The 26,520-nt window shown below is 40.4% G+C and overlaps 2 protein-coding genes across 4 annotated transcripts in view; one reads left to right on the top strand and one right to left on the bottom strand.

Annotated features, from left to right (window-relative positions):
• Window positions 1-12,296: 12,296 nt before the first annotated feature.
• LOC133410267 (TSC22 domain family protein 1-like) lies at window positions 12,297-15,440 on the bottom strand. Its single transcript, XM_061691159.1, has one exon. The coding sequence runs from the start codon at window positions 14,745-14,747 to the stop codon at window positions 12,387-12,389; it is 2,361 nt and encodes a 786-aa protein (XP_061547143.1). The 5' UTR covers window positions 14,748-15,440; the 3' UTR covers window positions 12,297-12,386.
• A 7,192-nt stretch (window positions 15,441-22,632) lies between these two features.
• LOC133410687 (general transcription factor IIF subunit 2-like) overlaps window positions 22,633-26,520 on the top strand; it is a 29,227-nt gene continuing 25,339 nt past the window's right edge. For 2 of the 3 annotated variants that reach the window (XM_061692132.1, XM_061692131.1), the window contains exons 1-4: window positions 22,633-22,755; window positions 22,960-23,033; window positions 23,139-23,157; window positions 24,235-24,379. In XM_061692132.1, the coding sequence (XP_061548116.1) occupies window positions 22,681-22,755; window positions 22,960-23,033; window positions 23,139-23,157; window positions 24,235-24,379 (313 nt within the window). In that variant the 5' untranslated portion in view covers window positions 22,633-22,680. The remainder of the gene's footprint in view (window positions 22,756-22,959; window positions 23,034-23,138; window positions 23,158-24,234; window positions 24,380-26,520) is intronic. The other variant, XM_061692133.1, reaches the window with a different exon arrangement.

Genomic DNA, 26,520 nt, shown 5'->3' with positions numbered 1-26,520 from the left:
GCTTGCCCACCACATGGGGTCAGTGTTGCATTCTTTACAACCTGAAAGTGCATGGAAACGATTCAGTGGCACTGTTAAGTGACGTGTACCTTTGGCTAACTTCTAGTGCTAAGGAGGTGCATTTTGTAAATGGATGAGTATTGAACAAAAAATACATTTGGAGTTAAAGCAAATCTGAGCGGCAGTCTTACCCACTTAGATGTAATACAAGTTAGACAATACCTACAGCAGCACAACAGACATTTAAATCACCCAACATAAAAGAGAAGCAGCTGGCTAGACTACTGAGGATTAAAATGGGGAAAAAAAGTAAGCGAGACTTCAACTCCCACCAACCCCCCCCTGTCGCTTTCCATATTCAGCAACAGTGCATTGAGAAGAGGATTATCTTGCACAAAGCAAGATTGGAGGACTTTGAAACCCTACTTACTGGCCAGAATGTCTGCAACAGACGCCATTAACTTAAAAACAACTAGCCACATAAAATAAGAAACAGTGAACATTGCGGTTTTTGAACGGATCGCATGGTGTGTCATGTGCTCACCGTTAAGTGGTAGAACTGTATTGAAACTAATTGAACACAGACAGAAGGGATGATAAAGCGGCGAAATGTTGACACCTAAACCCAAGTTATTTCTGTGGGTGTGTCATTTCTGAAGCTAACTGGACAGTGTTGTGGCTACAGGAATGCCAGGCATGATTCAGCACATTGCCAGCGTATTTAGCGGCATGATACCGCCAGATCACTACAACTGAAAAATACATCAAGACTTCATAGTGCTGGATGATGGAGCTGCATTATAAATCAAACGGTGATCTCCATTCAAAACAGAAGTCAAACGTTGAGCCTCTGTGAAACTAAATCTTTCAGTGGTGAATAAGTATTTGTATTGACAGAGAGCTCCACTACATCAAAGCAAACACTTGTGATGACTGATGGAGAATTTTTCTGAGGCATTTTTCTATGACACAAACAGTGCTAACCTGACTCAAAGGCATTTGGGAATTAACTGGTTGACAAAAGCAAGCACTTTAGAAAACTGGACCAACATTCTGTGGCATAATAATCCATTCATTGATTGTTAGGCTTAGGCCCATTGTGAGGAATTGTTAATTAATCATTTCTTGAGACAACTGAGACAAATTCTGAGTTCACTGCTTGGCTGCAACCAGCAGAAGTATTGATGATTCAGTCTCGATTATTGCTGGTTTGTGGTCTAAATAACAACATGACATCAGCTCGACACTGGGAAGTTAAGCTACTTCCACGAAGACCGCCACAAGGTCAGGCAGCATCAATCTTCTCAATACAGCAATTTCATTGTAAAAGGTGTTCTGAGATTCTACTATTCCATTCTAAAATCCTGATTGTTAACTTTACCCAGATTCAGTCAATAAACCTAAACTGTGCATCCTTAGTTCAGTCTATAAAGTTAACATGACATACTAGATAAGCTTGTATCCCAAAGACAAGCTTGCACCCCAACAATGTTAAAAATAAAATGAGAAAGGGTTTATGATAAACAATTATCCACCTGCCTCTCACATTTCAGGGTATCCATTATTGTCAAACTGTTGACAATGAGTCTGCTACAAAATGTCATCACACTATTTTAGGAGTAAATAAACACCGCAAAATCCCTGTAACATTATGAAATCAACTAAGTGTACCGGCATATTTGATACCAGCAGCGAAAGGATTTTTTTTAACGTAAACTGCTTAGTGCGCACAACTGGAGATAGAAACATAAGTCAAACCTAAATAAAAGGTTGTTATACAGGTGCATCTCAATAAATTAGAATTAGAAAACTTCATGTAGTTCAATTCAAAAACTCTCTATAGATTTACTATACAAAGTAAAAACAATGTTTATTTTATTTTGATGAATTTAGCTTACAGCTAACAAAAATCCACATTCTAATTTTACCATCTCCAAGAAATTACAATGTTACATAAAAACAGTCAAAAATATTTTAAGATGGAAATGAGGTTGGAATTGGTGTTGTATGAAGTATTTTCTACAATGAAATACAATGAACTCTACTACAGTATTCTAATTTACTGAGATGCCCCTGTAGTCGAACAAATCTTGGAGAGCATTTTCTTTTTTACTATAATTGATCAGCGTAAAACTGACTTAAAGAACAGCCTTAGCAGTAGTGTATGTACGCCAACCAGCCACAAGATTATGATTATGTGTGATCTCTAATGAGATGCAATACGCAAGAGCTATCAAAACATCTGCCCTACTAGTAATCCTTTGTTTTGATTGACACTGCCAAAGAGGTATTGGTATGTTTAGCATTGTGGTCATACTGCACTGCATCATACAGATAATTGTTTCTGTCTTGGTTACCTAGCTGGGTTACTTTGCTAAATGAGAAATTCAAAATTAGACAGCCAACGGTGTCAATGAAAATGAACAATTATTATATTTTAGAGGCATTTTTTTCCCCCATACAGGTACAGCTTTTTTTTTGTTTGCTTTTTCAAGTCAAGCAGTCATAATGCTGTGGCCAATTGTGTTTGTGCAAAGGGTGAAAGGGAGAGCATTTTTCACAGAAATTAATGGCTTAAAAATACTACCCATTATCATCCATTACAAGTCATTAGTACCGCCGTTGCACTCTTACACGTTTATTGATGGATGAACAAACCATCAGATGGAAGAAGGCAAAGGAACCACAGAAAGTGCATTAAATAGATTTCTTCACGTGTTAAGGGCTTTTTTTTTCTTTTTAACGCAAGTAATATTTAGTTCAGTATGTTTGTCTCTAAAGTGACAAACAGAATAAAGATGGAATCAGGGTGATAATGCTGATAGACAAAAAAGGCAAGCATCTGTGAAAGCTTTTAACCTCCATTGTTAAGAGGCCCCACGACAACTGCTCAGGATTTCCTTCTTCATCCTACCGTGGACACAAGAGGCGGGCTTTCATAGATCGCAAACATGTCCACTAACACAGCATGTCGCTGGTCTGTTGTTGATTTCTGGTGTTCTCTAGGTTGGCCTGTGTGGTGGGAATGGAGGGGGGGGGTCCTACTCCAAAACAAATAACAAATGCTGTTTACTTTGGGAGAATCCCTTTTGTCACATGTGACTCGAGCACGTGAAGTAATAAAAACACCACTCCGAAACAGTGTTGTACATTTGCAAGTTACATGTTGATGGAGCTGAAACGACTGCAGAATGTTGCATATGTTCACGGATAATGTAAAAACACTAGATAGGATGAGCACGAGGGCCGAACGATTTCAGGGAAAACGGAATTGTTGAAATTTTTTCAATTTATTAAAAAAGAAAAACTGAAATATCACACAGCCTTGGTCTGAATACTGAAAGCTGTGTGATTTCAGTTTTTCTTCTTTATTAAATCTGAAAATATTTCAGCTATTATTTTTTTTCTGTCAATATGGGATGCAGTGTGTACATTGAGGGAAAAATGATTTTTGCAAATGGCTGCAATAAAACAATGAGCGAAAACTTTAAGAGGGTCCTAATACTTTCCGTACCGACTGTACACAACTCAGTCGGAATAAACTGGCCAAGCCCGAATGGAATTTCATTCGGTTTCATAGGGATGAAATTTCATTTTACCAAACCGATCAGAGGACAATTTTCACCATGTATACAGTCGTTCTGAATGACTCATTCGGAATAGACAGGAAACGCTCTGTCTGCGCATTCTTCATCTCGACATAAATGCGCGGTGACGTCATTCGGTTACACACGTCGGAAATATGGCGGCGCCCAACAGAGCTCGTATGTGACGGAGATCATGTTTTTAACTTCTTATAAGTTGTTTTAAAATCAAGCTGTTTTTTAAAATAAACGTATAAAAACATTCCTAACTACTGTGCAGAATAGACAACGGTGCTCACAACGAAGTGCGCATGTCACACGGCTTGTTCTGATTAAATGTGTATACCCGATTGGAATAGATCACATCACGTGTTAACAGTTGACCGGAAATTTTCATTCGGAATGCTTTCAATCGGAATGGTTGACCAGAGATCTTCAATTGGAATGACAAAAAAGTCTCCATGTAAACCCGGCTACTTTGTGGTAGGTCTGGTGCAGACAAGCCCTCAACCTGTCAATCAAATATACGTTGACGTCCGCTTTAGTCAACTCCTGGCTGAATAATGTGCCACTGAGGTTATGCTTAATAAACAGTTAACAGTCCCACGTTTGTGTTAACACACAACTCGGAGGCGCGCTGATGTTTTCAATGCCGCAGTGCCGCAAGCTGTTTAGCTCCTTAGCTCGCTAACTCGTTACCTCATGGGCTAGCGAACATAACAAACCGTTAACATGTTAATTGGGGACTAACACACAACAACTCGGAGCAAAGCGCTGTTTTAGACAACATTTCTGCAGTGGAACGAGGTGTTTAGCTCCTTAATTCACTAGCTCGTGAGCTAGCGAACACAACAAAAGGTTAACTTTTCCTAAGTGTCTCAGTTGTGTGAACGTAAGAGCTGCACATGGAGCAAGGCTGTGCAGTATTGGACAGAGAAAACACTGGCAAGAGTGTATCGTCTGCCGGCCTTCCATAAGCCCACTAGCGGGTAACTATCAACTCTGTGTGTGAGCCGCACTTCAGCTCACCACAACAATGACAATTTATCGAGTCCGGAAAAACATTCCTGGCCATTTTCTTTATGGAACGATAAGTCGATAAATTAATTGTCGTGACAGGCCTAATTGTGTGCAAAATAGTGCAAACGACCACAAATAACATGTCTGATATTGTAAAAATTTTATATAGTTTTAGAGCTCATAAACTCCTCTTGGCTGACATACCCGATAACCAATTCAGTTCCGGTTTTCGAGTGTATCATCGCTTATTGTGCAGCTGTTCACTGTTCTATTATTTTATCTCTAGACAATTTTCCTGCCAGTTTGCTGTTCATGGTCATAGCAACAGCTACAGCCAGACCTCTGTGAAAACCTAACCACTTATTCTCGTGTTTCATTACTCAACGTGTTTCATTACTCAACATTTCTCTTCAGCAAATGTTTATTGCGAGGAATAGGTTTCGGACCACCCCCGCAATAGGTGAAATCCGCAAAGTGGCGAGCACATACTTTTTTTATTTATACATTTTAAAGTATGAATCTCATTAATCTTCCCCATACTCTTATTAACATCTACCGTACTCTTAAACACCTTCTATACTCTTAAACATAAGAGTAATGTACGATCAATCTGAAAACAATAAATTCTTCAGCCCAAATGGCATCACATACTGTGAATTTTGTCCTGCACTTGCAAAAAGCATAAAAAAAAAATTATACCACACTGGGATTTTGGTAGCGTAAACTTAAACATGCAACCCACAACAAAAACATCCACTAAGCAAGAGAATAGGAGGATTTAACAGAGCTGGGCCAGCGATGCTCAGGCTAGTTCCATCTGGTCCTGTCTGCTGTGTCCTCAGTCATGGTTTCAATCAGCTTCAGTAGGCCTAACTAAATTGTGTTGGGTCAGATTGGGTCACTTCCTCCGTGTGTGAATTGTGGGGATCACACTGAGCTCAACACAATGAGCAACACGTCCAGTATGCACTGGCTGCCTGCAATGCCAGGGGCAAGATTATACTGCGTTTCAACCGCCTGGTACAAGATCGACAAAATTGATTCATTTTGGACAATACACCCCTTAGTATTGAAACATAATTTACATATTTTCATTTGTAAAGAGGAGTGCTGGGCAATATGTAAAAAAAAAAAAATTATCACAGTATGAGCTATTTTATACAGTATGTCAAGAACAACATACCACAATATAGTACATTTTCAGTTATTCTGTGAAGAATGATAGAGCATACTATGACTGCTTATTTATTTTCACCTTATTTTCAAGTGACAAACAGATCTGTCACAAATGAGAATTTCCTCCAGTAGTGCTGCAATCGAATATTGTTTTGTAACTGCATATCCTACTGAGAATTTTATCGGATAATCAAGTATTCGGATAAAATAGGGGAATTATGATGACGTCGATAAAAGGGGAAGAAAACGACACGAAGAAGAACATAGTCATATGTCGAATGGACGCTGTATTGTAGCTTTCCTCTGTGTGCTGATCTGTAAATAAAGTGGATTTTTTAAAAAAAGCTGTGGGGAGCCCTGCAACGCAATGTCAAAATTTTACATCCTTACTATGTTAACTGTCGTTGTCGTTACCAGCAATTCATTGAATGTGTACCTGATTTAACTGTCACATTTATGCTGCACACATTTATTTTTTATTTTTTTAATCACTGCATGCAGAGGTAGAAATGCTGAAAGAAACTATATTAGAGAAATGGCTCGGTAGACATTTTTGGTGTGGTGCCCACAATATACTCTATATCACCATATCGCCCAGCAATAGTAAAGAGCCTTTCTCGATTTCATAAGCAGGAGGGGTGCACAATACCTCTTAATATTTTTGGTACCAGTACTTCTCGAGCACAGTTTGTCAGATTGTGAACATTTCTCCCCAAAAAAAAATGCTGAAATGTGCTCGTTTCAAACCGTGTCTTAGTCACTCCTGTAAAATATGATAAGTATGTGTGTGTGGAAAGAAATTTGTAAATTGTAAGAAACCAGACTTGAATGTAAACACCTTAATTTGACCATGTTCAACTTTTTAAAAGTTAGACTAATGCATCCAGACTATTTGAACAGAAACCAAATGCTTCTCACGTATACACTTCCAATGATCGAATATTAGACCCACCTTTCTGCACATGCTCATCTCTGTTGCTGACACTCACAAATGCCCACAGAAGTGAGACGATGCCGATCTGATAAAAATTTTATTAATGAGATGAACATTTTCTTAATCAAATGGGCCAAAAGACAGCTAACGTAATACATTCAACAAAGAACAGGGACAGAACACACTGCTGCTGATTGACACGGTCTGTAAACAAGAATGACAAACGGCTTTTAATCTTGTCTTTGTTGTGATCTGTTGTATTTTTTCCTTTATTCCAGTCACTATTTGTTGCACAGCGTTGATGAATTCTCTTCTGATCAATCCCCGGCCCGTGATGTGAATAGCTCCACTACTGTAACTCTGCAACTTTTAAAAATAATGAATGCCATGCTCTCATAGTTTTAAAAGGACCGGAGACTCAACATGTATTAACCCCAATGACTAAAAGTTGCAAGCAATAAATAAAACCACATCGTCACAAGGCATGGGCCAGTAACAGATTCTGATGTTATGATAACCGTGAGCAAAAATATTGCTGTTTCACAGTGTGCCAATTAGACTGTACACCGATCTGATCGGCTTGATCGGTATCGGCCGATAATTATCATTTTATGCTGATCGGCTTTAATGGCATAATTCGCCGATCCGCTCCCCAAGACATTTACTCCACGTCGCCATCATGTACAGTATATTTGAATCCAAAATCTAGTTTATTTTTAGCCTTGTCGTGTCTCTTTTTGCGTAGTACTGTAAATATCTGACCGCCAATGAATTTAATTGGAATTTTTTTTTTTTTTTTTTTTAAACATGGCAGCGGTGTGGGACAGACAGCACATAATGCCTGGATCAGACTACAAGACAAATTTGGTCTTTCACGATTGCACTATGTCAGACTACTGCAATATTTTTTTTAAACATGGCAGCGGTGTGGGACAGACAGCACATAATGCCTGGATCAGACTACAAGACAAATTTGGTCTTTCACGATTGCACTATGTCAGACTACTGCAATAAAATCTTGTATTCCGATACCACCGCATTCCATCTTTTACGATCACGGGGCTTTATCTTGCCAACTCAAACGCGGCCAGATACACTCGTTACCATGGCAACAACAACAACAATAGCTTGCGTCGTGTGTATTATAAGAACAAAATGGGGGAAAACGTGTGCTGGTGGTCACTGGTGCTCAGGAGAATTACCAGAGGAATGCTGTATTTGATCACTATCTACAAAGTGCTTTGGTTACGATTTCACCATTAACCCCACCATTCAACCAGCAGCAGTCCACCCACCCCACCTAAACCAAACATAAGCTACCATGATTACAGGATCTTCCACTCCCCAGTAGTGTGGGGTGGGTGGGGTGGGGGAATACTGTGTATCGAATATACTCGATATATCACGCGTTATTGCACTTGAGCTGTATAAATTGACTACATCGCGACCATCCAGTACAAATCCTCATGTAATATTTTCTTCTTTCACTCTGCTGGTCCGCTTCTCATAATAAGCAGTAAACTCCCCTGCCCATCCAGAAAACTCCCGCACACGTGTTTTTGTATCAGCTTAAGATATTTTCATGTTCAAAATTCAAATGTAGTGTCTGCTTGATTCGTTATATTGGTGTCATTGTATGATGCAAATGGTTGATTTTAACATTTATAAAGTGATTTACAGGAGAAAATAGAATATCGAAATCTATATCATGTATCACGACATATCAAAAATATCAAGATAATGGTAGGCTTCACACGATCTGTTTTTTTGGGGTCGATCACAGAGTTTAAAAAAACGATAACCGATCACAAGATGGAGGAATGTGTCTATATAAATGACTTGTTCATTTACTGTATGTACTTGTGTACTTAATTGCTCAAAAAAATATATTTACAATAAATAATGTATCTGTGTTCCTCTATTTATGCCAGTGTGGCATAGTGACAGACAGAACAAATGAATGGTCTTCTATTAGATGGCAGAGAGTAAATGCAGTAATTAATGTATCCACTATTTGTGACATTTTTGTTTGTTGGCGTGCCGTGAGATTTTTCAATTGTAAAATATGTTCCTTGGCTCCATAAAGGTTGGAAATCACTGCTCTAGTCAGATCGTGTATTCTAATCAGTCAGGTCAGATAGAAATAATGGGTGCTAACTTACTGTAATTAAATTATTTTTTATTAAATTACTTCACCCACACCGAAACTTTAGAGAGCGCGGCATGTTTACGTCCAACCGTTCGTACTAACGCTAACTTGCTAGGCTACATAACATTTTATTGCCTGCTTGTGAGCCGTATCGTACTAAAGGTATGTGAACATACCTCAAGCAAGCCTTAAAACGAACGTCCAATCCTGTCCTGAGCACTGGTGACCACCAACGTACATTTTTCCCCATTTTGTCCTCATAATACAGTAGGCGCGCTCCACTCTTGTTGTCGTCGCCACGGTAATGAGTGTATCCAGTCGCATTTGAGTTGACAAGATAAAGCCCAATGATCGTAAAAAACGGGATGCGGTGGTATCGGAATAGAAGATTTTATTGCAGTAGTCTGACAGTCCAATCGTGAAAGAGCAAATTTGTCTTGTAGTCTGATCCGGGCATTACGTGTTGCCCGTCTCCGACGTGTTGTCTGTCCCACACCCCGACGTTTTTTTTTTTGTTTTTTTTAAATAACTTCTTTGGCCGTCAGATATTTACAGTACTACATCAAAAGACACGCGACAAGACAAAAAATAAACTAGCTTTTGGATTAAAATATACTGTGCACGTGTCTTTTGCGGAGCCCGGCGAATTATGACATTAAAGCCGATCAGCATAAAATACTAAATATCGGCCGATACCGATCAGATCATATCGTGCAGCCCTGGTCTGAGGCTGATATTTTTTCAGGATTCACACCGGGTCCTGTGGATCCCGCGGGACGGGTGTGATTTCAATCTTAATCACAGGATTCGGCAGGAGTGGGAACGAAAGTCACCGGACTGGAAACCATGACAGGAGTGGAAATTCCCATCAACACCCGGTGACTTTCAAGCTATTAATAAAAATGTAGGCGGATCGACTGGGAGAAAAAAAAACGGGGAGGGGAGCGAGATTCTGTAAAATTTCGGCTCGGGATTGGGCTTAATCCCCATGGGAGAGGGACTTTTTTATAAAAAAAATAAAATAAATAAAAAAAAACACTCACTCGGAATTGTGAAGGAGTGGGATTCATCTCTCTGGGACCGGAAGGGGGCAGGAGTCAAAATCCATTCCTGTGTCAACCCCAAGTCGGAAAATATGTTCAAAGAAGCAACAACACGTACTGTGAAAGTACTAACGGCCCACAGACCTCCCTACCAGGAATCTGCTCTAAATACATTCCTGCCAGATAAAGATCATCATGTTGATGAGAGGAACTGCCTTCCTCGACAATGAGCAGACTGAAACCTTTATTAATGCTCTGTGCCAAGATTGGCTATACATTTGTCTCCAAGATAGGGGGTAATGAGAAACCATTACAACAAATAAAAGGAAAATAAATGCCCTTTTTAAATTCATTTACAAGTTCTGGCAAAGAAACCAAGAATCAAACTCGTTTCCTGGCAATGGCCACATTTCAGTTTAAAGTCAAATAAAAAAATGTCATGTCATTGATAAAGATGTTGCCACACCGCTCTAGTTCAGTGTCAAATTTTATATAATTCTAACTAGGCAGACATACTGTAACACTATATTAGAGGGTGACAATAGAACATTTATGATTTAAAGCAAGGACAACTGGTACGTTTTTACAAGGCCAAAATCAGCATTGCTGACAACACCACACAAAACTTTTTAAACAGTAAACAACGTTTACTGTACAGACCTCAAAAGCCTCTCAGAAATGTCTCCTATACAATCATTGTGCACACGGAACATTTCTCCTTCAGTATTTAACAACAGAACAGCATGTACCTTGTCGGTAACCTCAAAACCTCACTCCCACCGAGTTAAAATTACACTGTTCTCAGCACTTTGTCGAGAAAAATAAAATCATCTGGATATAGGGTCTACTAGATGTAAACCACACCCCTTTTTTATAAATTGCAATAGCTTGTAATTTGTTGAAAATTAATGAAGATGTGATGATTATGGAGGTTAAATAGTATATTAATGTTTATCAATCCAAGCCCCCAAACTCGTCTTGTTCTACCATTTTACTGCCTCTAAAATAAAGACAATGTGCCTTCTGCAGTCCATTAGTGACTAGAGGGGAAAACAAAAGCAAGCTGCGTGGAGAAACAACTGGTTTTTTTTTGTGTGCATTAATTCACTCCATCAGTAGCCTCATAAAACATGCAAATTATTCAAACAAACAAAAGGTGCAAAACAAGTCTCATCGAATTAAAAAAAGACACTCATATTTCTAAACAATCTTGTTTTTTCCCCACTGATGTAATGGAAACTACAATATTTAAGCTTATTTTAACCCGTGTGCACCAGTTTGGTTATGAATGGCAGCTTCTTTCTGAAAAGTACAACTAAAAACTAACAGAAAGGAACTGTGATCACAACTCTTGTAGGCAATATTGTCAATTTTAACAAAGGCTTTAGTTTGCTCCAAATTCTAGTTATCATCAAAGACAATAATCCATTTGATCCCTAAAGATTTCACATTCCTCAGAGTTACACGTCATGTGATAACATTAACCAACCTTCAGTATCCATCAAACCACAGAGGGAAATTTGACTAAAACATTACCAACCTTATATGACACTTAATTCCTATTTTAGATTCAGGTGATGAAAAATATTGTACTGAAAACACTATACTGAAACTGAAGTGTTTTACTCCAGTTCATAGCTGGATTTCAAGTTTTAAGAAAACATTTAATTCAGGCAAAATATCTACAAGAGTAAAACGTAGCGACTGAAGAAGAGGGACAGTAGATGAGAGAAAAGACAGATCGTGACAAGAGTGAGCTCTTAATGAAATCAATGAGCTTTTAGTGAAGGTTTAGGTGTGAACAAGTAAATCTCTTCCCTTAAAAGGTCACCCATAAATGGGAGCAATATCAAAAACCTTTGTTTAAGTAAGTATTTTGTATTTCCTGCATTACAACACAAGACGCCACACCAGTGTTAGCACGCTGTTAAATGTAGACGGTGAGGATCCAAGTAGGCAGGCTAGTAAAACGTCAAATCAACTTCATCAGGAGAAGATGCATCACAGCCAGATGACCCCTCCATTATGTTCCACTTGACACAGGACAATGATCTGATTGTAGCAGCCTGGTCACTGTCTACTAATTAACTAACTAATAAGGCTCTTTCTCCCTCACAGCTGAGACAATGACGGAAGCCACAAGAACCCTGCAGCTTTGCACTCAAATGTTGAGCTTGTCAACAAACACACTCCAATTAACATGATCAAGGTTCAACAAAAGCTAAGGGAGTAGAAAATAAAAAGTCTCTTACCCATCCTCCTCTCCATCCAGAGTTTTAAGACCAGCTGATGCAGTTAAGGCACTGGCGATGGCAGCGTTGCCTTCAGCTTCTTGACCCTGGCCAGCGTTCAATCCAGATCCTGGGTCCCCTCCGGAAAGCTTTGGCAATCCCAGCAGAGCAGACTGGTGCTGGAGTAGGAGTCGCTGGGCATCCTGCAGCTGAGTAGTCGTGAAGGTGGGCAGACTAGCATAGAGGGCACTAGCCTGAGCAGCATGGGTCAGGGCCTGGGCACTGCTGAGCTCCTGGGACAAACTCTGGGGAATACCTTGAGGGAGCCATTCTATTGTTGCCTACATTGAGAACTTGTGGCAGAGCGTGGTGGTCGGGCTTAGATGGAGGCACACTAGGTGCAGTCACCTGGCTCTGAATTGTAGTGGGCAACTGGGTGCACAGACCAAGGTTTTGGACTTGTGTTGGGAGGGACTGTGGTTTCTGTTGCTGGAAATCCAGGTGAGCAGCGAGGCTCGGAGGCTGTTGAGCTGCTACTCCAACATGAAAGGCTGTATTGGAGGTAGTAGCCTGGAGAGATGAGGGCTGCTGGGGTTGACTTTGGAGGATTACCGGTGACTGCTGGAGGCCTCCCATCATCTGACATGCTCCATTAGCTTGCCCTGAAGAATTTAGTCCAGCTTGGTTCAATCGATGTTGAGAGGCGGGAGCTTGGGGAATACCTTGATGTGCCTGGCTGTACTCTGGGGGTCTCATTTGTACTGGGGCAGCAGATGGATGTTGGGGAAATGAGGCATAGTGCTGGTGCTGCTGAACACCCACAATGCCTTGTGTGGAGCCTGGGGTTTGATTCGCAACTGCCTGGGCGTAGGTCAGCTGTTGCTGGGGTGAAGCAGAAATAGGCATTCCACTGGTGATAGAGTGGCCTTGCACAGGTACTGGCGGATTTGTGTTTGATGGAGTCGAGGAAGGCATGTTACTCTTGATATTTGAATGGGTGATCTCTTGGGGGTTTAAAAGGGGTTGCGATTGAGACACACCCATACCTACTAAGCCACTGGGAAGGACTGCTTGAAAACCCTGAGGAGGGGAGGCGTAATCCTGTGCATGTTGGGAAACTGGGGGTCCCCCAGTCTCGCCACTGCAAACACTTTCCATATAATGGCTCACTGTGCTCATAGTACTACTCACAGAGCTACCACTTGTGCTTTCCCTCTCTGAGCACCCAGCAAAGTTCTCAGAGACAAACTGGCGCATGCTGCCAGCATCAGATGTAGATGAGCAAGAAGCAGAGTTTGGGGTGTCCTTGTCGTAAAACTCAGTGCACATCCATCTGCCCTTCTTGAAGGGCTCCGAACTTGAGTCCAACTTCACCACCCTGAAGCGAGAACTGGTGTGAGAAACCATTGTTGCTGGGGCAGGTTGAGCCGGAATAGTTGAGACAGTAACAGGGGCACTCATAGACGCAGAACCATGTCTTCCCTGGATTCCACTCGAGGCACTGGCAACAGTAACAGCAGAAGTGGTTGTAGTAGTCAAAGAGATGTTACAGTTGAGAGTTTGTTGTTGCGGAATCATGGTGTTATTGGTGTTAGTCATGAGGTTGCCCCCAGATGCTGCAGAACCACATCCACCACCCGCAGAACCGCTTTTCGCATTGAGAGGAAAGCCTCCGGAGCTGTTGCTCGCACTCGTGCTTATTCCCCCCCTCACAGGCACATTGGCAGAGCTCAACATATTCACATTAATAACACTGCTGGTCTGGGGATTAACTATACTAACTGCAGTGCCTGTAGCAGAGCTGTGCATTCCAGGAGTGGATCCCAGGCCCACCATCACCACAGGCTGAGAAACAATGTTTGCAGGGGCTGCCTCTTGAGAGACCCCAACATTAGAAGGCATTTTCTGAATGACAGAGGCATGGGTAGATGAGGCACCCACAGACCCAGAAGACAGTGGGTAGCCCTGGGCATGGTTCTGATGATGAGGATGACGGTGCACAGTCCCATTCACCATACCCCCACCATGCTGCGGTTGCGGTGCTTGATTCAGAGAATGGGGGTGTGAAGGCTGGTTTGGTGACAGGAGCCCTGGAGTTTCAGCCTCATGAAAATTATTCAAGGTCTCCTCAGAGGAGCTTCTCTCTGCTCCAACTACATCATTAGCTCGTGAAAGAGAGACATCCATGATTTCTGAGGACGACAGATCCTCTGTGTGGGATTCATCCAGGTCGTCGTAGCTCTCTGTGTCCTCCGCAATACTGTTGTTGGTACTCACAGATATCTGCGCTGGAGTCACGCTTGTGATCTGGAAGCCACTCTTCTTTTTCATCTGAGCCCCAGCAGACTGTGTGGCCTGGGAATGTAGATTCAGGCTGTGGGAAGGAGGATGGTGGGGACCTGGGGAGGATGAGCCACCTGGAGTTTGGCACTGAATCAACAGCGAGGTCTGATATTCTTCAGCAGCCGAGCCGTGACTGTTGGTGGCCACCGGTGTTGACAGCGAGGAGCCGCTCCCGCTGCTGGTGTTGCTACCCCTTCTGTGAAAGGCAGCCGGCTGCGCCATCTTTCTAACACTGCCAGAGTCTCCAGTGGGGTCCGGATGATGCATTTTAAGAAAATCCGGGGGGTAGTTGGTCTCTGACAGTATGTAACAAAGTTGAAGCACGTTAACGCCGCCGTTTTGACGAAACTACGATGAACGGACAACACGACCTATCCCCCCCCCCAAAAAAGATTCTATTTATCACACAGTCTATCTTAAATAAAGGGAAATTTTGCACTCTCTCGCGATTGACACACGAAACTGGTAGCCGCTTTACGTGTGGCTAGCAAGCTAGCGTCAGCTGACACCAGTTGTAATTCACCGGCGTTTTCAGTCTGTGTTTTTGTTACTCACGAGCTAACATACTGTATACGATAATGACCACGGATGTTAAAACTAGGGTAACAGACGAGCGACCGAGCGAATTTATAGCTACCGCTACTCGCCTGACAGAGAAGTAACGTCGGCTTAGCTACTAGCTTCAAGTATCCATCATCGCTGAGCTAAACACAAGCTACACTGAGACGTATTTAGGTGTTCAGGCTCAAAGAAAGCTGAAAATGAAGCGATCTTTTATCCGTGGCACCGTGACGTAAGTCCCAATACGAGCACTAAACGGTGGCGTAAAAAGGTTTAATCCATCCCATTGAATTTCCACGATGTGGCTCTTGGTTTTGCTGTATCACCGGTCCTCCCCAATTGTAGCGTTGTTCAGTCTGTGTTTCACCGCAGCTGTGGCTCTGTGTTGCTGGGACCCGGGCGGGCTGGAGGGGAGGAGTGCTCGGCAATATGGCGCCCGAGCATGGTCTTTGCCGTAGACGTTACATACGTAAATGCCGCTGGGAGCTCCAAATTAGTACGTCGACGTCGCCGCCATAATGGATGTGGCTAACAGTCTCTCAGCGTTACACTCAAAGCAAGATCTCACGACTAAACCCTGACTTTGATTGTATTTGGCCGTTCAAATAACATTTTACGATTAGAATTTGCTGACTTTGTGGCCAATACTTTGGAGTATTTTCCTAAAAAGCTGTCAGAAGGAAATTATTTTTCTGCTGGGGGGAGGGGGGTGCACTTCTAACAAAGAGGGCAACCATGCTCAAAAAAATGAATACACATAATTGATTTCAAAGATCTTCTTTTCATCCAAAATAAAACAAAATTTATTAAAAACATCAGATCTGTTGTTGTGATCTGTTGTGATCTGTTGTGATCTGTGCGCCGCCACTGCTCCACTGATGGACATTATTGTGAATTAAATTAATTTAAATCATTAAAAATAAAACCAGTTGAATGTAAAAATTGTTGCTCTTTACTCATTAACACCAACATATCACAGCTAAATTCCAGGATCTTTTTTATAATAGACACAGATTTCATATTTAATCTTAATCAGCACAGGTGTAAACATGAATGAAAACCACCCAGCAATATCCATTTTCTATACTGTTTATCCTGTTCAGGATCGCAGAGAGCCCACATACCCTGCACAGAAGTCAAGTGAATGTACCACTGCATCACTTTGTGAACACTGGTGATGTTAAGGAAATACATTCACTGGTTTGGTACTTACATATATCCTAAAAGAGTAAACATTTTAAACAACAGATTAAAAGTTAGATCCATTCACTCATTCACCGCCAGCCTTCCCAGTTAACATGGATATTTTACTTCTAAAGCCGTCAAAGGGAGTGAATGTGTTAATTTTGATGCTTATCTCTTCCCAAAATATTTTTTTTAATGAGAGGCATTAACTTTGTGCACTTTTTAGGGTTGTCACTTTATGAAGTTCAGTCCATTGTACTCCAGCTGCCACATTCATTATGGCGGACGCGCTGACGCGTACCAGCAACGGACCAACCCAGTCAATGAGGCGTCCACGTCTAAATGTCTATGGTCTCGGGTACCAGACATAAAGCAGTCTGGGAGCGTCCGATGGCGAAACTGTCGGAAGTTGCCGAAACTTGCCGAGCACGTTCGTCGTCGGCCACCATTCGTCATGAACATACCTGTTTGTACATCAGTTGTTTACAATAGGACTTTGATTACGTTATAATAAAATAGTCTTTTATTACGCTCATGGAAAATTTTGATCAAAACCCCCCTTTAAGATGATAGGAATAGAAAGTGTTCGGATACATCATATAAAGAGCAACAATCTGCAGAATATCTAAACCATGTCTTGTGTGAAATATAATTTTATGAATGAAAAATAGATAGAAAGACTGAAAGACGTGGTAAAATATATTCAGACAAAATACTAAATCCATTTATTTTCGTCACTTGTTTACAGAATTTGTTTTTTCACAGGTACATCTCAATACATTAGAACATCGTGGAAAACAATCTATTTCACTAGTTTAATTAAAAAATGAAGCATTTTAAAATTTACTACACAGTGAAATATTTCATGATTGTATTTTTATATATATAATGTTGATGATTATAGATTGATAGATTGATTATAGACAACAAAAACGCCAAAGTCACAATCTCAGGAAATTAGAATACAATGTAAGAAACAAATAAAATTATTTTAATGTAGAAATTAGGTACGAATAGGCCTTGTGTTTAATAAATGCATATGCGCTCCAGTTTCTGAATTGAGCTACTTAAATAATTGGTATATATATATTGGTAAATAATGTTTTTTGGCCTTGCCGCTTATGTGCAGCGATTTCTCTAGATTCTCTGAATGTTTTGTTGATATTATGGAAATCCCTACATTCCTTGCAATTGTACATTGAGAAACATTGTTCTTAAACTGTTGGACTATTTCCACAGACAGTTGTTCACAACATGGTGACAGTTGTTCACAACATGGTGACAGTTGTTCACAACATGGTGACCCTTGCCCCATCCTCGCTTGTGAACAACTGAGACTTTCGGGGCTGCTCCTTTTCTACCCAATCATGACACTCACCTGTTTCCAATTAACCTGTTCACCTGTGGAATGTTCCAAACAGGTGTTTTTTGCACATTCCTCAACTTTCCCAGTCTTTTGTTGCCCCTGTCCCAGCTTTTTTGAAATATGTTGCAGGTCTCAAATTCAAAGCAAGAGAATATTTGCACCAAAAAAAAAGCCAACAACGTTCATTAGTTTGAACGTAGCTTGTCTATGTAGCGTATTCAATTGAATGTAGATTGAAAATGATTTGCAAATCACTGTTTATATTGTTTTAAAAAAAATAAATGTTTGCATTTTACACAACGTCCCAACTTCATTGGAATCAGGGTTTGTATTTTATGAAATTATAGGCATAGCTTCGTAAAAGTTGTGAAATGGGTTACTTTTGATCAGTGAAAGCCAGACGAAAAATAACCATTATAGCAGTCTGCCTTATCTACATTGACATCACAACAATGTTTTTGAAACAAAGCTATACAGAGCTTTGCTAGATCTTTCTATAGACACCAATGTCAACCACACTGGAGGAATATTCCAAACCCAGGTACAGTATTATACTTGGTTGGTTTGAGGCCTCTCTCTCTTTCTCTCTCTCCCACCCTCATGTTTACATGTACAAGCGGGACATAAGGAGACAGAGAACATGTACACGTTGCCTCCATAGGTCAATGAACCCTACAGTTGAAATAGAAGAAGGTCTAATTTTTTCTGTTCAGCCGATAGCCCTTTCTCCTTGACATTCTCCCCTCTTTCCTTCCTTTTACTTCAGTTTAAACATCTAATGAAATCATTTTTATAGGTCTCCTTTTATATAGGTCTCCCTCTGTCTTTTACTTGTCTAAACGTTTATAGTTTAACCTTTGATAAATTGAATGGGTAGATTAAGAACATGAAAAAATATCTAGGATAAAAAAATACGAGAACCAGCCAGACACTGACACATGGTGTAACAAAAAAATATATACTGTGGTACCTTGACTTGCGAGTTTAAATCATTGTGTGACCACGCTCGTAACTCAAAACACTCTAATCTCAAATAATTTTTGCTGGAAACATTTAAAACATTAACATTAAAATGTTTTGCTGTAATGATTATTATCCAGTGTTGTTGTTAAGCCTAGTAAGGATCTGATGGAAATGTACTGAAGAATGAGTAATCTTACACGTAACCTTTACAGTATTTGTTTATTTTAGTTTTGATGCCATTCAAAGATGAGGGCTGAAAACATGTTATTTCCAGTGCAACTACTAACAGCCTTCCTTAAAACGACTGTACCATATCTGTGAGACACATGCTTATATATATATATATATATATATATATATATAATAGAGGAGACGGACCTGTGAAAGCTGGTTGTCAGAAAAAAAAAGACTGAGATATTTTAGAGTAAAATCAGGGTGTCCTCTACCCTCATAAATAGCATTTCTGATGTTTGTCAGGAGTTTTGATCATAGCTTTAATTTTTCTGCCCTTTTAAAATACTTCCTTCATTGAATTATATGACTATCATACAGTCAGTACAGTTAATGAATCCTCAACGTAAGAGTTAATGAATCCTCAACGTAAGACAGGCATGCAAGACTGAGGAGTGAAATGGAAACTTGAGCGCAGCCATGGTATAATAATGAAGGAGAAAATCTATGATGATAAATGAGTCAAGCTCTCTGTGTCCACATTTGAAGAGTGACCTTTGTTAAACTGGTTGAAAAACAAAACTAAAAAAAACAACAACAAAAAAAAAAAAAAAAACCATTGACTTATATACAAGCTTTGCAAACATCAATATTTGGTTTTATGTGATGATCAAAAATGTTCTGATGGATCATTTATCCTTATGCAGTCACAATTATAAATGCACCAGTGTCTTTAGTATGCTCCGTAGTACCATAAATGGTCTGTAGTATGCTCCTCAGTATCATTAATGATAAATCCATCCATCCATCCATCCATCCATCCATTTTCCGTACGCCTTATCCTCACTAGGGTCGCAGCTGTGCTGGAGCCTATCACAGCTATCTTTGGGCGAGAGGCAGGGTACACCCCGAACAATCACAGGGCACATATAACCAAATAACCATTCGCACTCACATTCACACCTTAAGGCAATTTAGAGTCGTCAATTCACCTACCGTGCATGTTTATGGGATGTGGGGGGGAAACCGGAGTACACAAAGAAAACCCACGCAGGCACGGGGAGAATGTGCAAACTCCACACAGGCGAGGTCAGATTTGAACTAGGGTCCTCAGAACTGTGAGGCAGTTGTGCTAACCAGTTGTCTACTGTGCCGCCAATGGTAAATCAATCACTCAGAAAAAAAAATTACGTTTGATTATAGCACCTCTATCTGGTCAGTTAGTGTACAAGAATGCAGTGTTCAATGTTTTTCTTTGTTTCTTTTTTTTCTTCGCTAATACCTGCAGGAAAAGAATGAACAGAAAATGCCACAGCTATAATATTGAGAGACCTGAACAATAAAGCCACAGAAACGGCGAATACAAAATATATGGAGAGTTGATTCTGTAGCTCATTCTTGTTAAAGACAAGATGTGGTGTGTGTGCACTATGATGGCCTTAAGGGAGGGCCTGGCTCACAACCGCTCTTCCAGTTTATCCCAAATGTATTTGAGGAGAGAGCTGTCAAGTTCCTTTACACCAAACTCATCTGAGCATGCCTTTGCACTGGAACAGAAAAAGTCTTATACCCCAAACTGTTCTCACAACACTGAAAGGAAGCATACAATTGTCCAGAATGTCTTGGTATGATGAAGAATTCAGATTCATGATGAACTACTGGTTGATGAATTCATTTATGAATATGGATGGGATGGGATGGGATTGCTTGAGAAATGTGTGCAGTGTATTTTATGACTGTTTGGCAGTACAGGATAGACTAAAAAGGAGAATAATCTTTGGTATGTTTTGATGCTAGGAAATAAGGGATGGAATATTTTACATGGTAGAATGTAATTTATAAAATTTCAAACAACAGGTCTTAAACCCCTTTTCTGAATCATCCTATAAATCTTGGCAGATGTCCTTTTACTCCTACTTTAAAGACTATCTGCCAGATGGTTGCTACTATGGCAACAGACCCTCAATTCATTGTAGAAATCAGTGCAGTTAGAATCGTGGTTAATATTATATCATTGCAAAAGAATGTTAGGTTCTGGGCTAATGATCCTTGCTGTGAGTCAGATGTGTGAACAGGTTATGAAAATGTTATGGTAATGATTATAGGATTAAGGTCGACACTTATGTTGAAAGCTCTACTTGCATTCTGGGGCTACAGCCCTGAAATATAGTTGCACCCTTTGTGAAATAAAGCCCTGCCTTGAGGGGAAAACAAATACCTCCAGCTGGTTGGTGCCAAGTTAATTTTATTCGCGATGAAAAGGGATTTATGAACCTTTTAACCAACTGATGAGTTTAGAGGGGGCATGCCCTTGACTTCTTTATTTTGTGAAAATGTACTCAATTCACCAAAAACTAATACAATCTTGTGTTTTTCCTGATAACATTACCCATACATCCATTTTCGATAAGGCTTGACGTTCATCCTCATGAGGGTCATGGGTGAGCTTCAGCCTATCCCAGTTAACTCGTGAAAAGAGACAGGGTCAACCCTGGACTGGTTGCCTGTCAATCGCATGACACATTGATAAACAGCCATTCATACACAAATTCCATCCTCAATGAACCGAACATGCATGTTTTTGACATGTGGGAGGAAGAAAGTACCCGGACAAACCCATACAAGCACATGGAGAACATGCAAACCGTTCTGGAGCCGAAATCCGAAGCCAGACCCTCTCGACTTTGAGATAGACGAGCTAAACACAATTTCACCGTGCTGCCTACGCTCTCCAATTAAATAAAAATATTAATTATTTCTCAAAGCACGCAAGTCAGAAAAAGTAAGAGTTTCATCTTTTGGGGACCAGACATATCCAAATCATTGGAACATGATTGGAGCTTCAACTCGAACCATTTATTATTACAGGATGAGTGCCATTTTCCTTATTTTGTTTAATGGTGCTGATATTGTAAAAATAAAATATTCTGGTCTGAGTGTCCATTTGTCTGATGACACAAAAAATACTGTACTATACTGTAGTTACTTCAGGTGCAAATGTGTACAATGTTGGTACTTTTGTGAGTTACATTCAGATTTCGGGTGAAATTTCAGGACCAACCTAAAATGCACTACAGTATAACCTTTACAGGTGAGCATTAATCAATTCATCTCTAAACCTTTGAATGCACACTGTTTCAGTACTTTTAGTGGCCACTTCCCTCTATAAGAACAGCATGTTTGGTATAATGCTGCACAAACAACAACACAGTGCAGGATTGCTATTAATCCACAAGGTGATGCTAAGTCCCTTTTAGAGAAATACTGTAGACGAGGCCAAAAACGTACGTCTGCTATTTTCAATTCAAATAATAATGCAGTGGCGGCATCGTGACTCATTGTGGTTCAGCTAGCGTGTCTACTCACAATATGTTCGAATCTCGATTCGGCTTTGTCTGTGGACTCTCAATCAAAAGCCAATGTGGTGTTACATTACATATTGTAGAGCAAGGCGACACTGCTGCTTTTGTGAGGTGACATGAGGCAACCGCTCAACAGGTTAGCTGTGCACCAACAACAATATTTACGCTATCGTTGTGAATAGCATGTAGCAAGTACTTTAAATCAACGGCACGTATGTGTTTCCGTTTGTTTACTCTGTTCCTTTAAATTATGTAGTGGCGTTCACGTGTTTCTATTTTATGATCATTTATGATTCGGAATTATGTAAGAGTTCAAAACGTATTTTTCAAGGAAGTATAATGTCAGAAATGGTTTATGATTTCCCGTTGAGTTGGAGAAACACTACACTTTATTGAAGTATTTTTTTTGTAGTTGTGAATGGTTTGGAAATACATTATTATTATTATAGTGGGGAAGTGCCACGCCTTTTATTTTGAAAGAAACAACCGCTTGTCGTAATTTAGGAGTTCCGGTTAAGCGTCCGTTACAATCATTTGAGATTAAACTCCACCTGTGTGGTTTATTATTCCTGTACGGAATTGTTGATATTACATGGCAAATATGAACGAAAAGGGGGACGTTAATCTTACTGGAGTTAAACAAAGTAAAGGCGTGTGGCTTGTCAAGGTTCGTTCACTTGCAAATGATCAAAATGATAAAAAATGTCTTTACTTCACATACGGTTCTATAATTAGCTTCCTATCGTAACCTCAAATATATGTCAGCCAAAAATAAATATAGTTGTACAATTAATTTATTGGTATTCATGTTTTTAAAATGATCAAAACCAACTGGAGGGGGGGAAAGCTGACTGTTCTGTCCTTCCCCCAGGTTCCCAAATATTTAGCTCAACAGTGGGACAAAGCAACAGAGAATGGAGAGGTGGGGAAGATTACCATTGAAAAGTATGTGTTATTGTTGAATTGCACTTTTGTTTGTATAGATTTTGATGTGTTTTCTCTGTCTTTGTTCTCAATTGACTCTTGTCTTTCTCCATATCCCCCTCATAGGAAGAAAGGCAAAACTCAGGTGAGACATCCAGTGGAACCACTTAGCTCAAATGCAGTTTCTACATTATTTACACATTATTTAACCTACATAAGTCTTTTTAATAATTCACTTAATGCTCATTGCTGTTTTCAATTGGATTATATAGTACCAATTCAAACAGGTTTAGGCCAAGCCCTTGGCACAAAAATTACACCCAACAGATGCCCACATTAGCAAGCACCAGACTGACAAAGGCAAGGAGAAATACTCGTCTTAGGAGGATACTCGACACAACACTCTGGTTTGGCCATCTGCCTCGACCGACTGAGATGGGTGCAAAGAGAGGGACAAGGGATATATACTGTAATTGGGGTTGGTTGAGGGTTCAAAGCGATGTGATGTAACGCTGCATTGTCAGTGTGTTATAACAATTATGACATTTTTGCAGCCTAGCTGTCTTCATATCAAAAGGCAGAGGCACTGACCCCAGTGAAAGACAAAAATATAGCACTGAGAGGAGCTCAGGGCATCATGGGCACCAAAAACTAAGGGAGAAACCTGAGCCCGTTCTAACTGCAAACTTGATCAAAATCATAAAATATACAGTACATTTAACATTTTTTATTAGATCATTAATTAATCCTAATTAAATTAATTAGAAATGATTGCCCGTATGTGTGCATGTGAGTGCGAATTTGTTTATATGTGCCCTGCGATTGGTTGGCCACCAGTTCAGAGTGTACCCCGCCTCTTGCCCGGTGATAGCTGGGATAGGCTCCGGCACGCCCGCGACCCTAGTGAGGAGAAGCGGCTCAGAAAATGGATGGATGGATGATAAAAAGAGCATTTATTATTAAAATGAACTATTAAATGTACTGTACAGTTTTTTTTTCTTTCTTTTTTTAACCTCATCTATCGTATACGAATGACCTGTTTTTTTTTAAAAAAAAGCTTTGGTGGACCTTGAGCACAAATGTTAGCCCACCTCTGCTCTACACTGTATGTGAACCCAAGAACATTTGTTGTGTACTCAACAGCTGCATTTTTTTATGCTGGTACAACCCGTATTCTCATATTTTACATATGTATACGATATTTTATTATTGTTTTTGTCAGGTTTGTTTCAGCCTGAATGACGAGCTGACAGCTATGGGCGCTGTTGGGGAAAATGATTCACTTTTGCAGGCCCCCAGAGAGCATCCCTTCACCATGAACTCACTGGGTGGACAGACCATGGCTGTCTTTAGTCAGGGAGACAAAGGTCAGTTTTGGTTGGTTTGAGAGCATATGCTACTTAAATGTCAGATGAAAACTTAAAAAAATATTTTTACACATTTAAGAAAAGCATGCAAGTTTCAAAAAATGTGTTTTGAACATTGTGATTGACTATTCATGGGGTGATATGAAGTAAACACATTGAGCTTGAGAAGCACTCGGCGAGCAAGAAAAAGAGGTTTTTCGGTATTCCTGCTTTCACCTCTTCACCCCACCTGTACCGTCATCCTTCCTGCAATACCGTGAGCTTTCCCACAATACTACCGTGAGGTTAACACTGTGATAAAAATCGAACCGTGACATATAGCAAACATTTGAGTGCACTTGACCGAACAGGGCAAGTTCAGGTTTGTCACGGGCAAGCAATGGTCAAGTGCTCTAAAAAGTTAACTTCGAGCCCTAGCCTCTTTTCATGATAATTGATAGGAAAACCAACACAGAGTAACGCACTAAAACAGTTTTTTTAAGTTTACTTCACAAATCTTTACTTTTTTTTAATGTTTATCTTTTAAAGAATTGTATGAAACAATATAACTCAATCATAACTGCCTGACCCCTTCGAAAATATGGCAAAAATCACATTTTTAAAAAGAAATATAATTGAATGCTGATAAAAAAAAAAAAAAAATGCATTCAGTATGTCTCAAAATACAGTATGTAGCATTGAATTTCAAAAAAACACAATCATCACAATCTGCCAAGGATGCAGTTACCTGTGTGAGTGGGTTTGAGTTAATTACGGAATTAATGGTGCAGTACCACGTAGAAAATCCCTGTAATGCTTGTAAAGTTTGTGTAAAGGCGGGGCTGTGGATTTCTGCTCAGCTCGCCAAACATCACTTCAAGCCGATGGAGTTTAAATAAAGTGAGTGAAACCGGAACACATTTCTATAATTTTCTCATTAGGCAGGAAAGCAGATGGAGAGAGAAAATGCTACCGACAAACCAAATAAATTAAATTATGTTCTGTCCTCTGCTGGAGGACACAGCAAGAAATGCAAACCCAGGCGTAAAATACAGCAGAAGACTTGTGGTCTTACTCAAGAATGAAGTTCTCCTCAGTATTTTCACTACAGCTCAGTCCAGATGACCATTAAACTACTACCCAATTTTGAAGTGCTGAATATTGGAAAACCAAAAATAATAAACGGGGTCACTGACTTCACCAGGGAACAACAGCATGAGTCAGCCCTCCCCCACTATATAACTAACAAGCACCGTCCGTCTATGGCTATTCGCCAGAATTGCGAGTTACTTAGTAATCTTAACTTCTATCACCACTACATCGTGCAGTTAGCCATCAAGCTATGCCAGGGGTTGGCAACCTTTGGCACGTGTGCCAAGCCACTGACGACTTTCCCATTAATTGTGTAATGAAGAAGGCTGTAGGACCTAGGGAGGGAGGGGGCCACCATCCTGTTGACGATTGGTTTTCAGGCTTAAAATTTTAGATCAGCACCCTCAAAGTTGATAATGGCTTTTAGAAGATAAGTTCCAACTGGCACTCGATGTCACAAAGGTTGCCGACCCCTGAGCTATGCTTACAACCTGAATAGTACATTTTCCCTGACATGTTTTGTTTTTCTGTTGTTATTACCCACGTGCAGCTAACTCAGCTAGCCAACGGCCAGTTGGACGGCTCCACTGCGAAGTGGCCTGCTACCAGCGGCTAGGCTAGTAAGTGTTAGCCGCTCATGGACTGGTAGCAGTAGTTGGCTTTGTCCAATACTCCATATCCTTGTGCCATGCACCGTGCATAGATCCACACAGCACATACTTAAGGGAAAGTTAACGGTTTATTACGTTCGCTAGCCCGCGAGCTAAGAAGATCGCTCGACTGCGGCGGGGTCATTTAACAGTCAGCGCCTCGCTCGGAGTTGTTGTGTCCCCCCCCCCACATAACAGAAACTCTGGAAAGTTAATTATTGTATTGTTTAACCCTAAATGTAGCGGCACATGTTATTCAGCGAGTACCAGTGTTTAAGTGCTTAAGTGTCTGTCTGTACAGACAGACACTTTTTTTTATTTAAACTCCAAGTGTCTGTCTGTACAGACAGACACTTAAGCACACACACAGCATAAGAGCGAACATATTTGATTGACAGGTGAAGGTCTGTCTCCAAGGCC

This window comes from Phycodurus eques, chromosome 12, assembly GCF_024500275.1.
Source record: "Phycodurus eques isolate BA_2022a chromosome 12, UOR_Pequ_1.1, whole genome shotgun sequence".
NCBI lineage: Eukaryota > Metazoa > Chordata > Actinopteri > Syngnathiformes > Syngnathidae > Phycodurus > Phycodurus eques.
This window is presented reverse-complemented; position numbering and strand designations above follow the sequence as displayed.

Bases quoted from the DNA above. Each gene is read 5' to 3' on its own strand.
- LOC133410267 (XM_061691159.1), bottom strand. From the start codon at position 14,747: ATGCATCATCCGGACCCCACTGGAGACTCTGGCAGTGTTAGAAAGATG.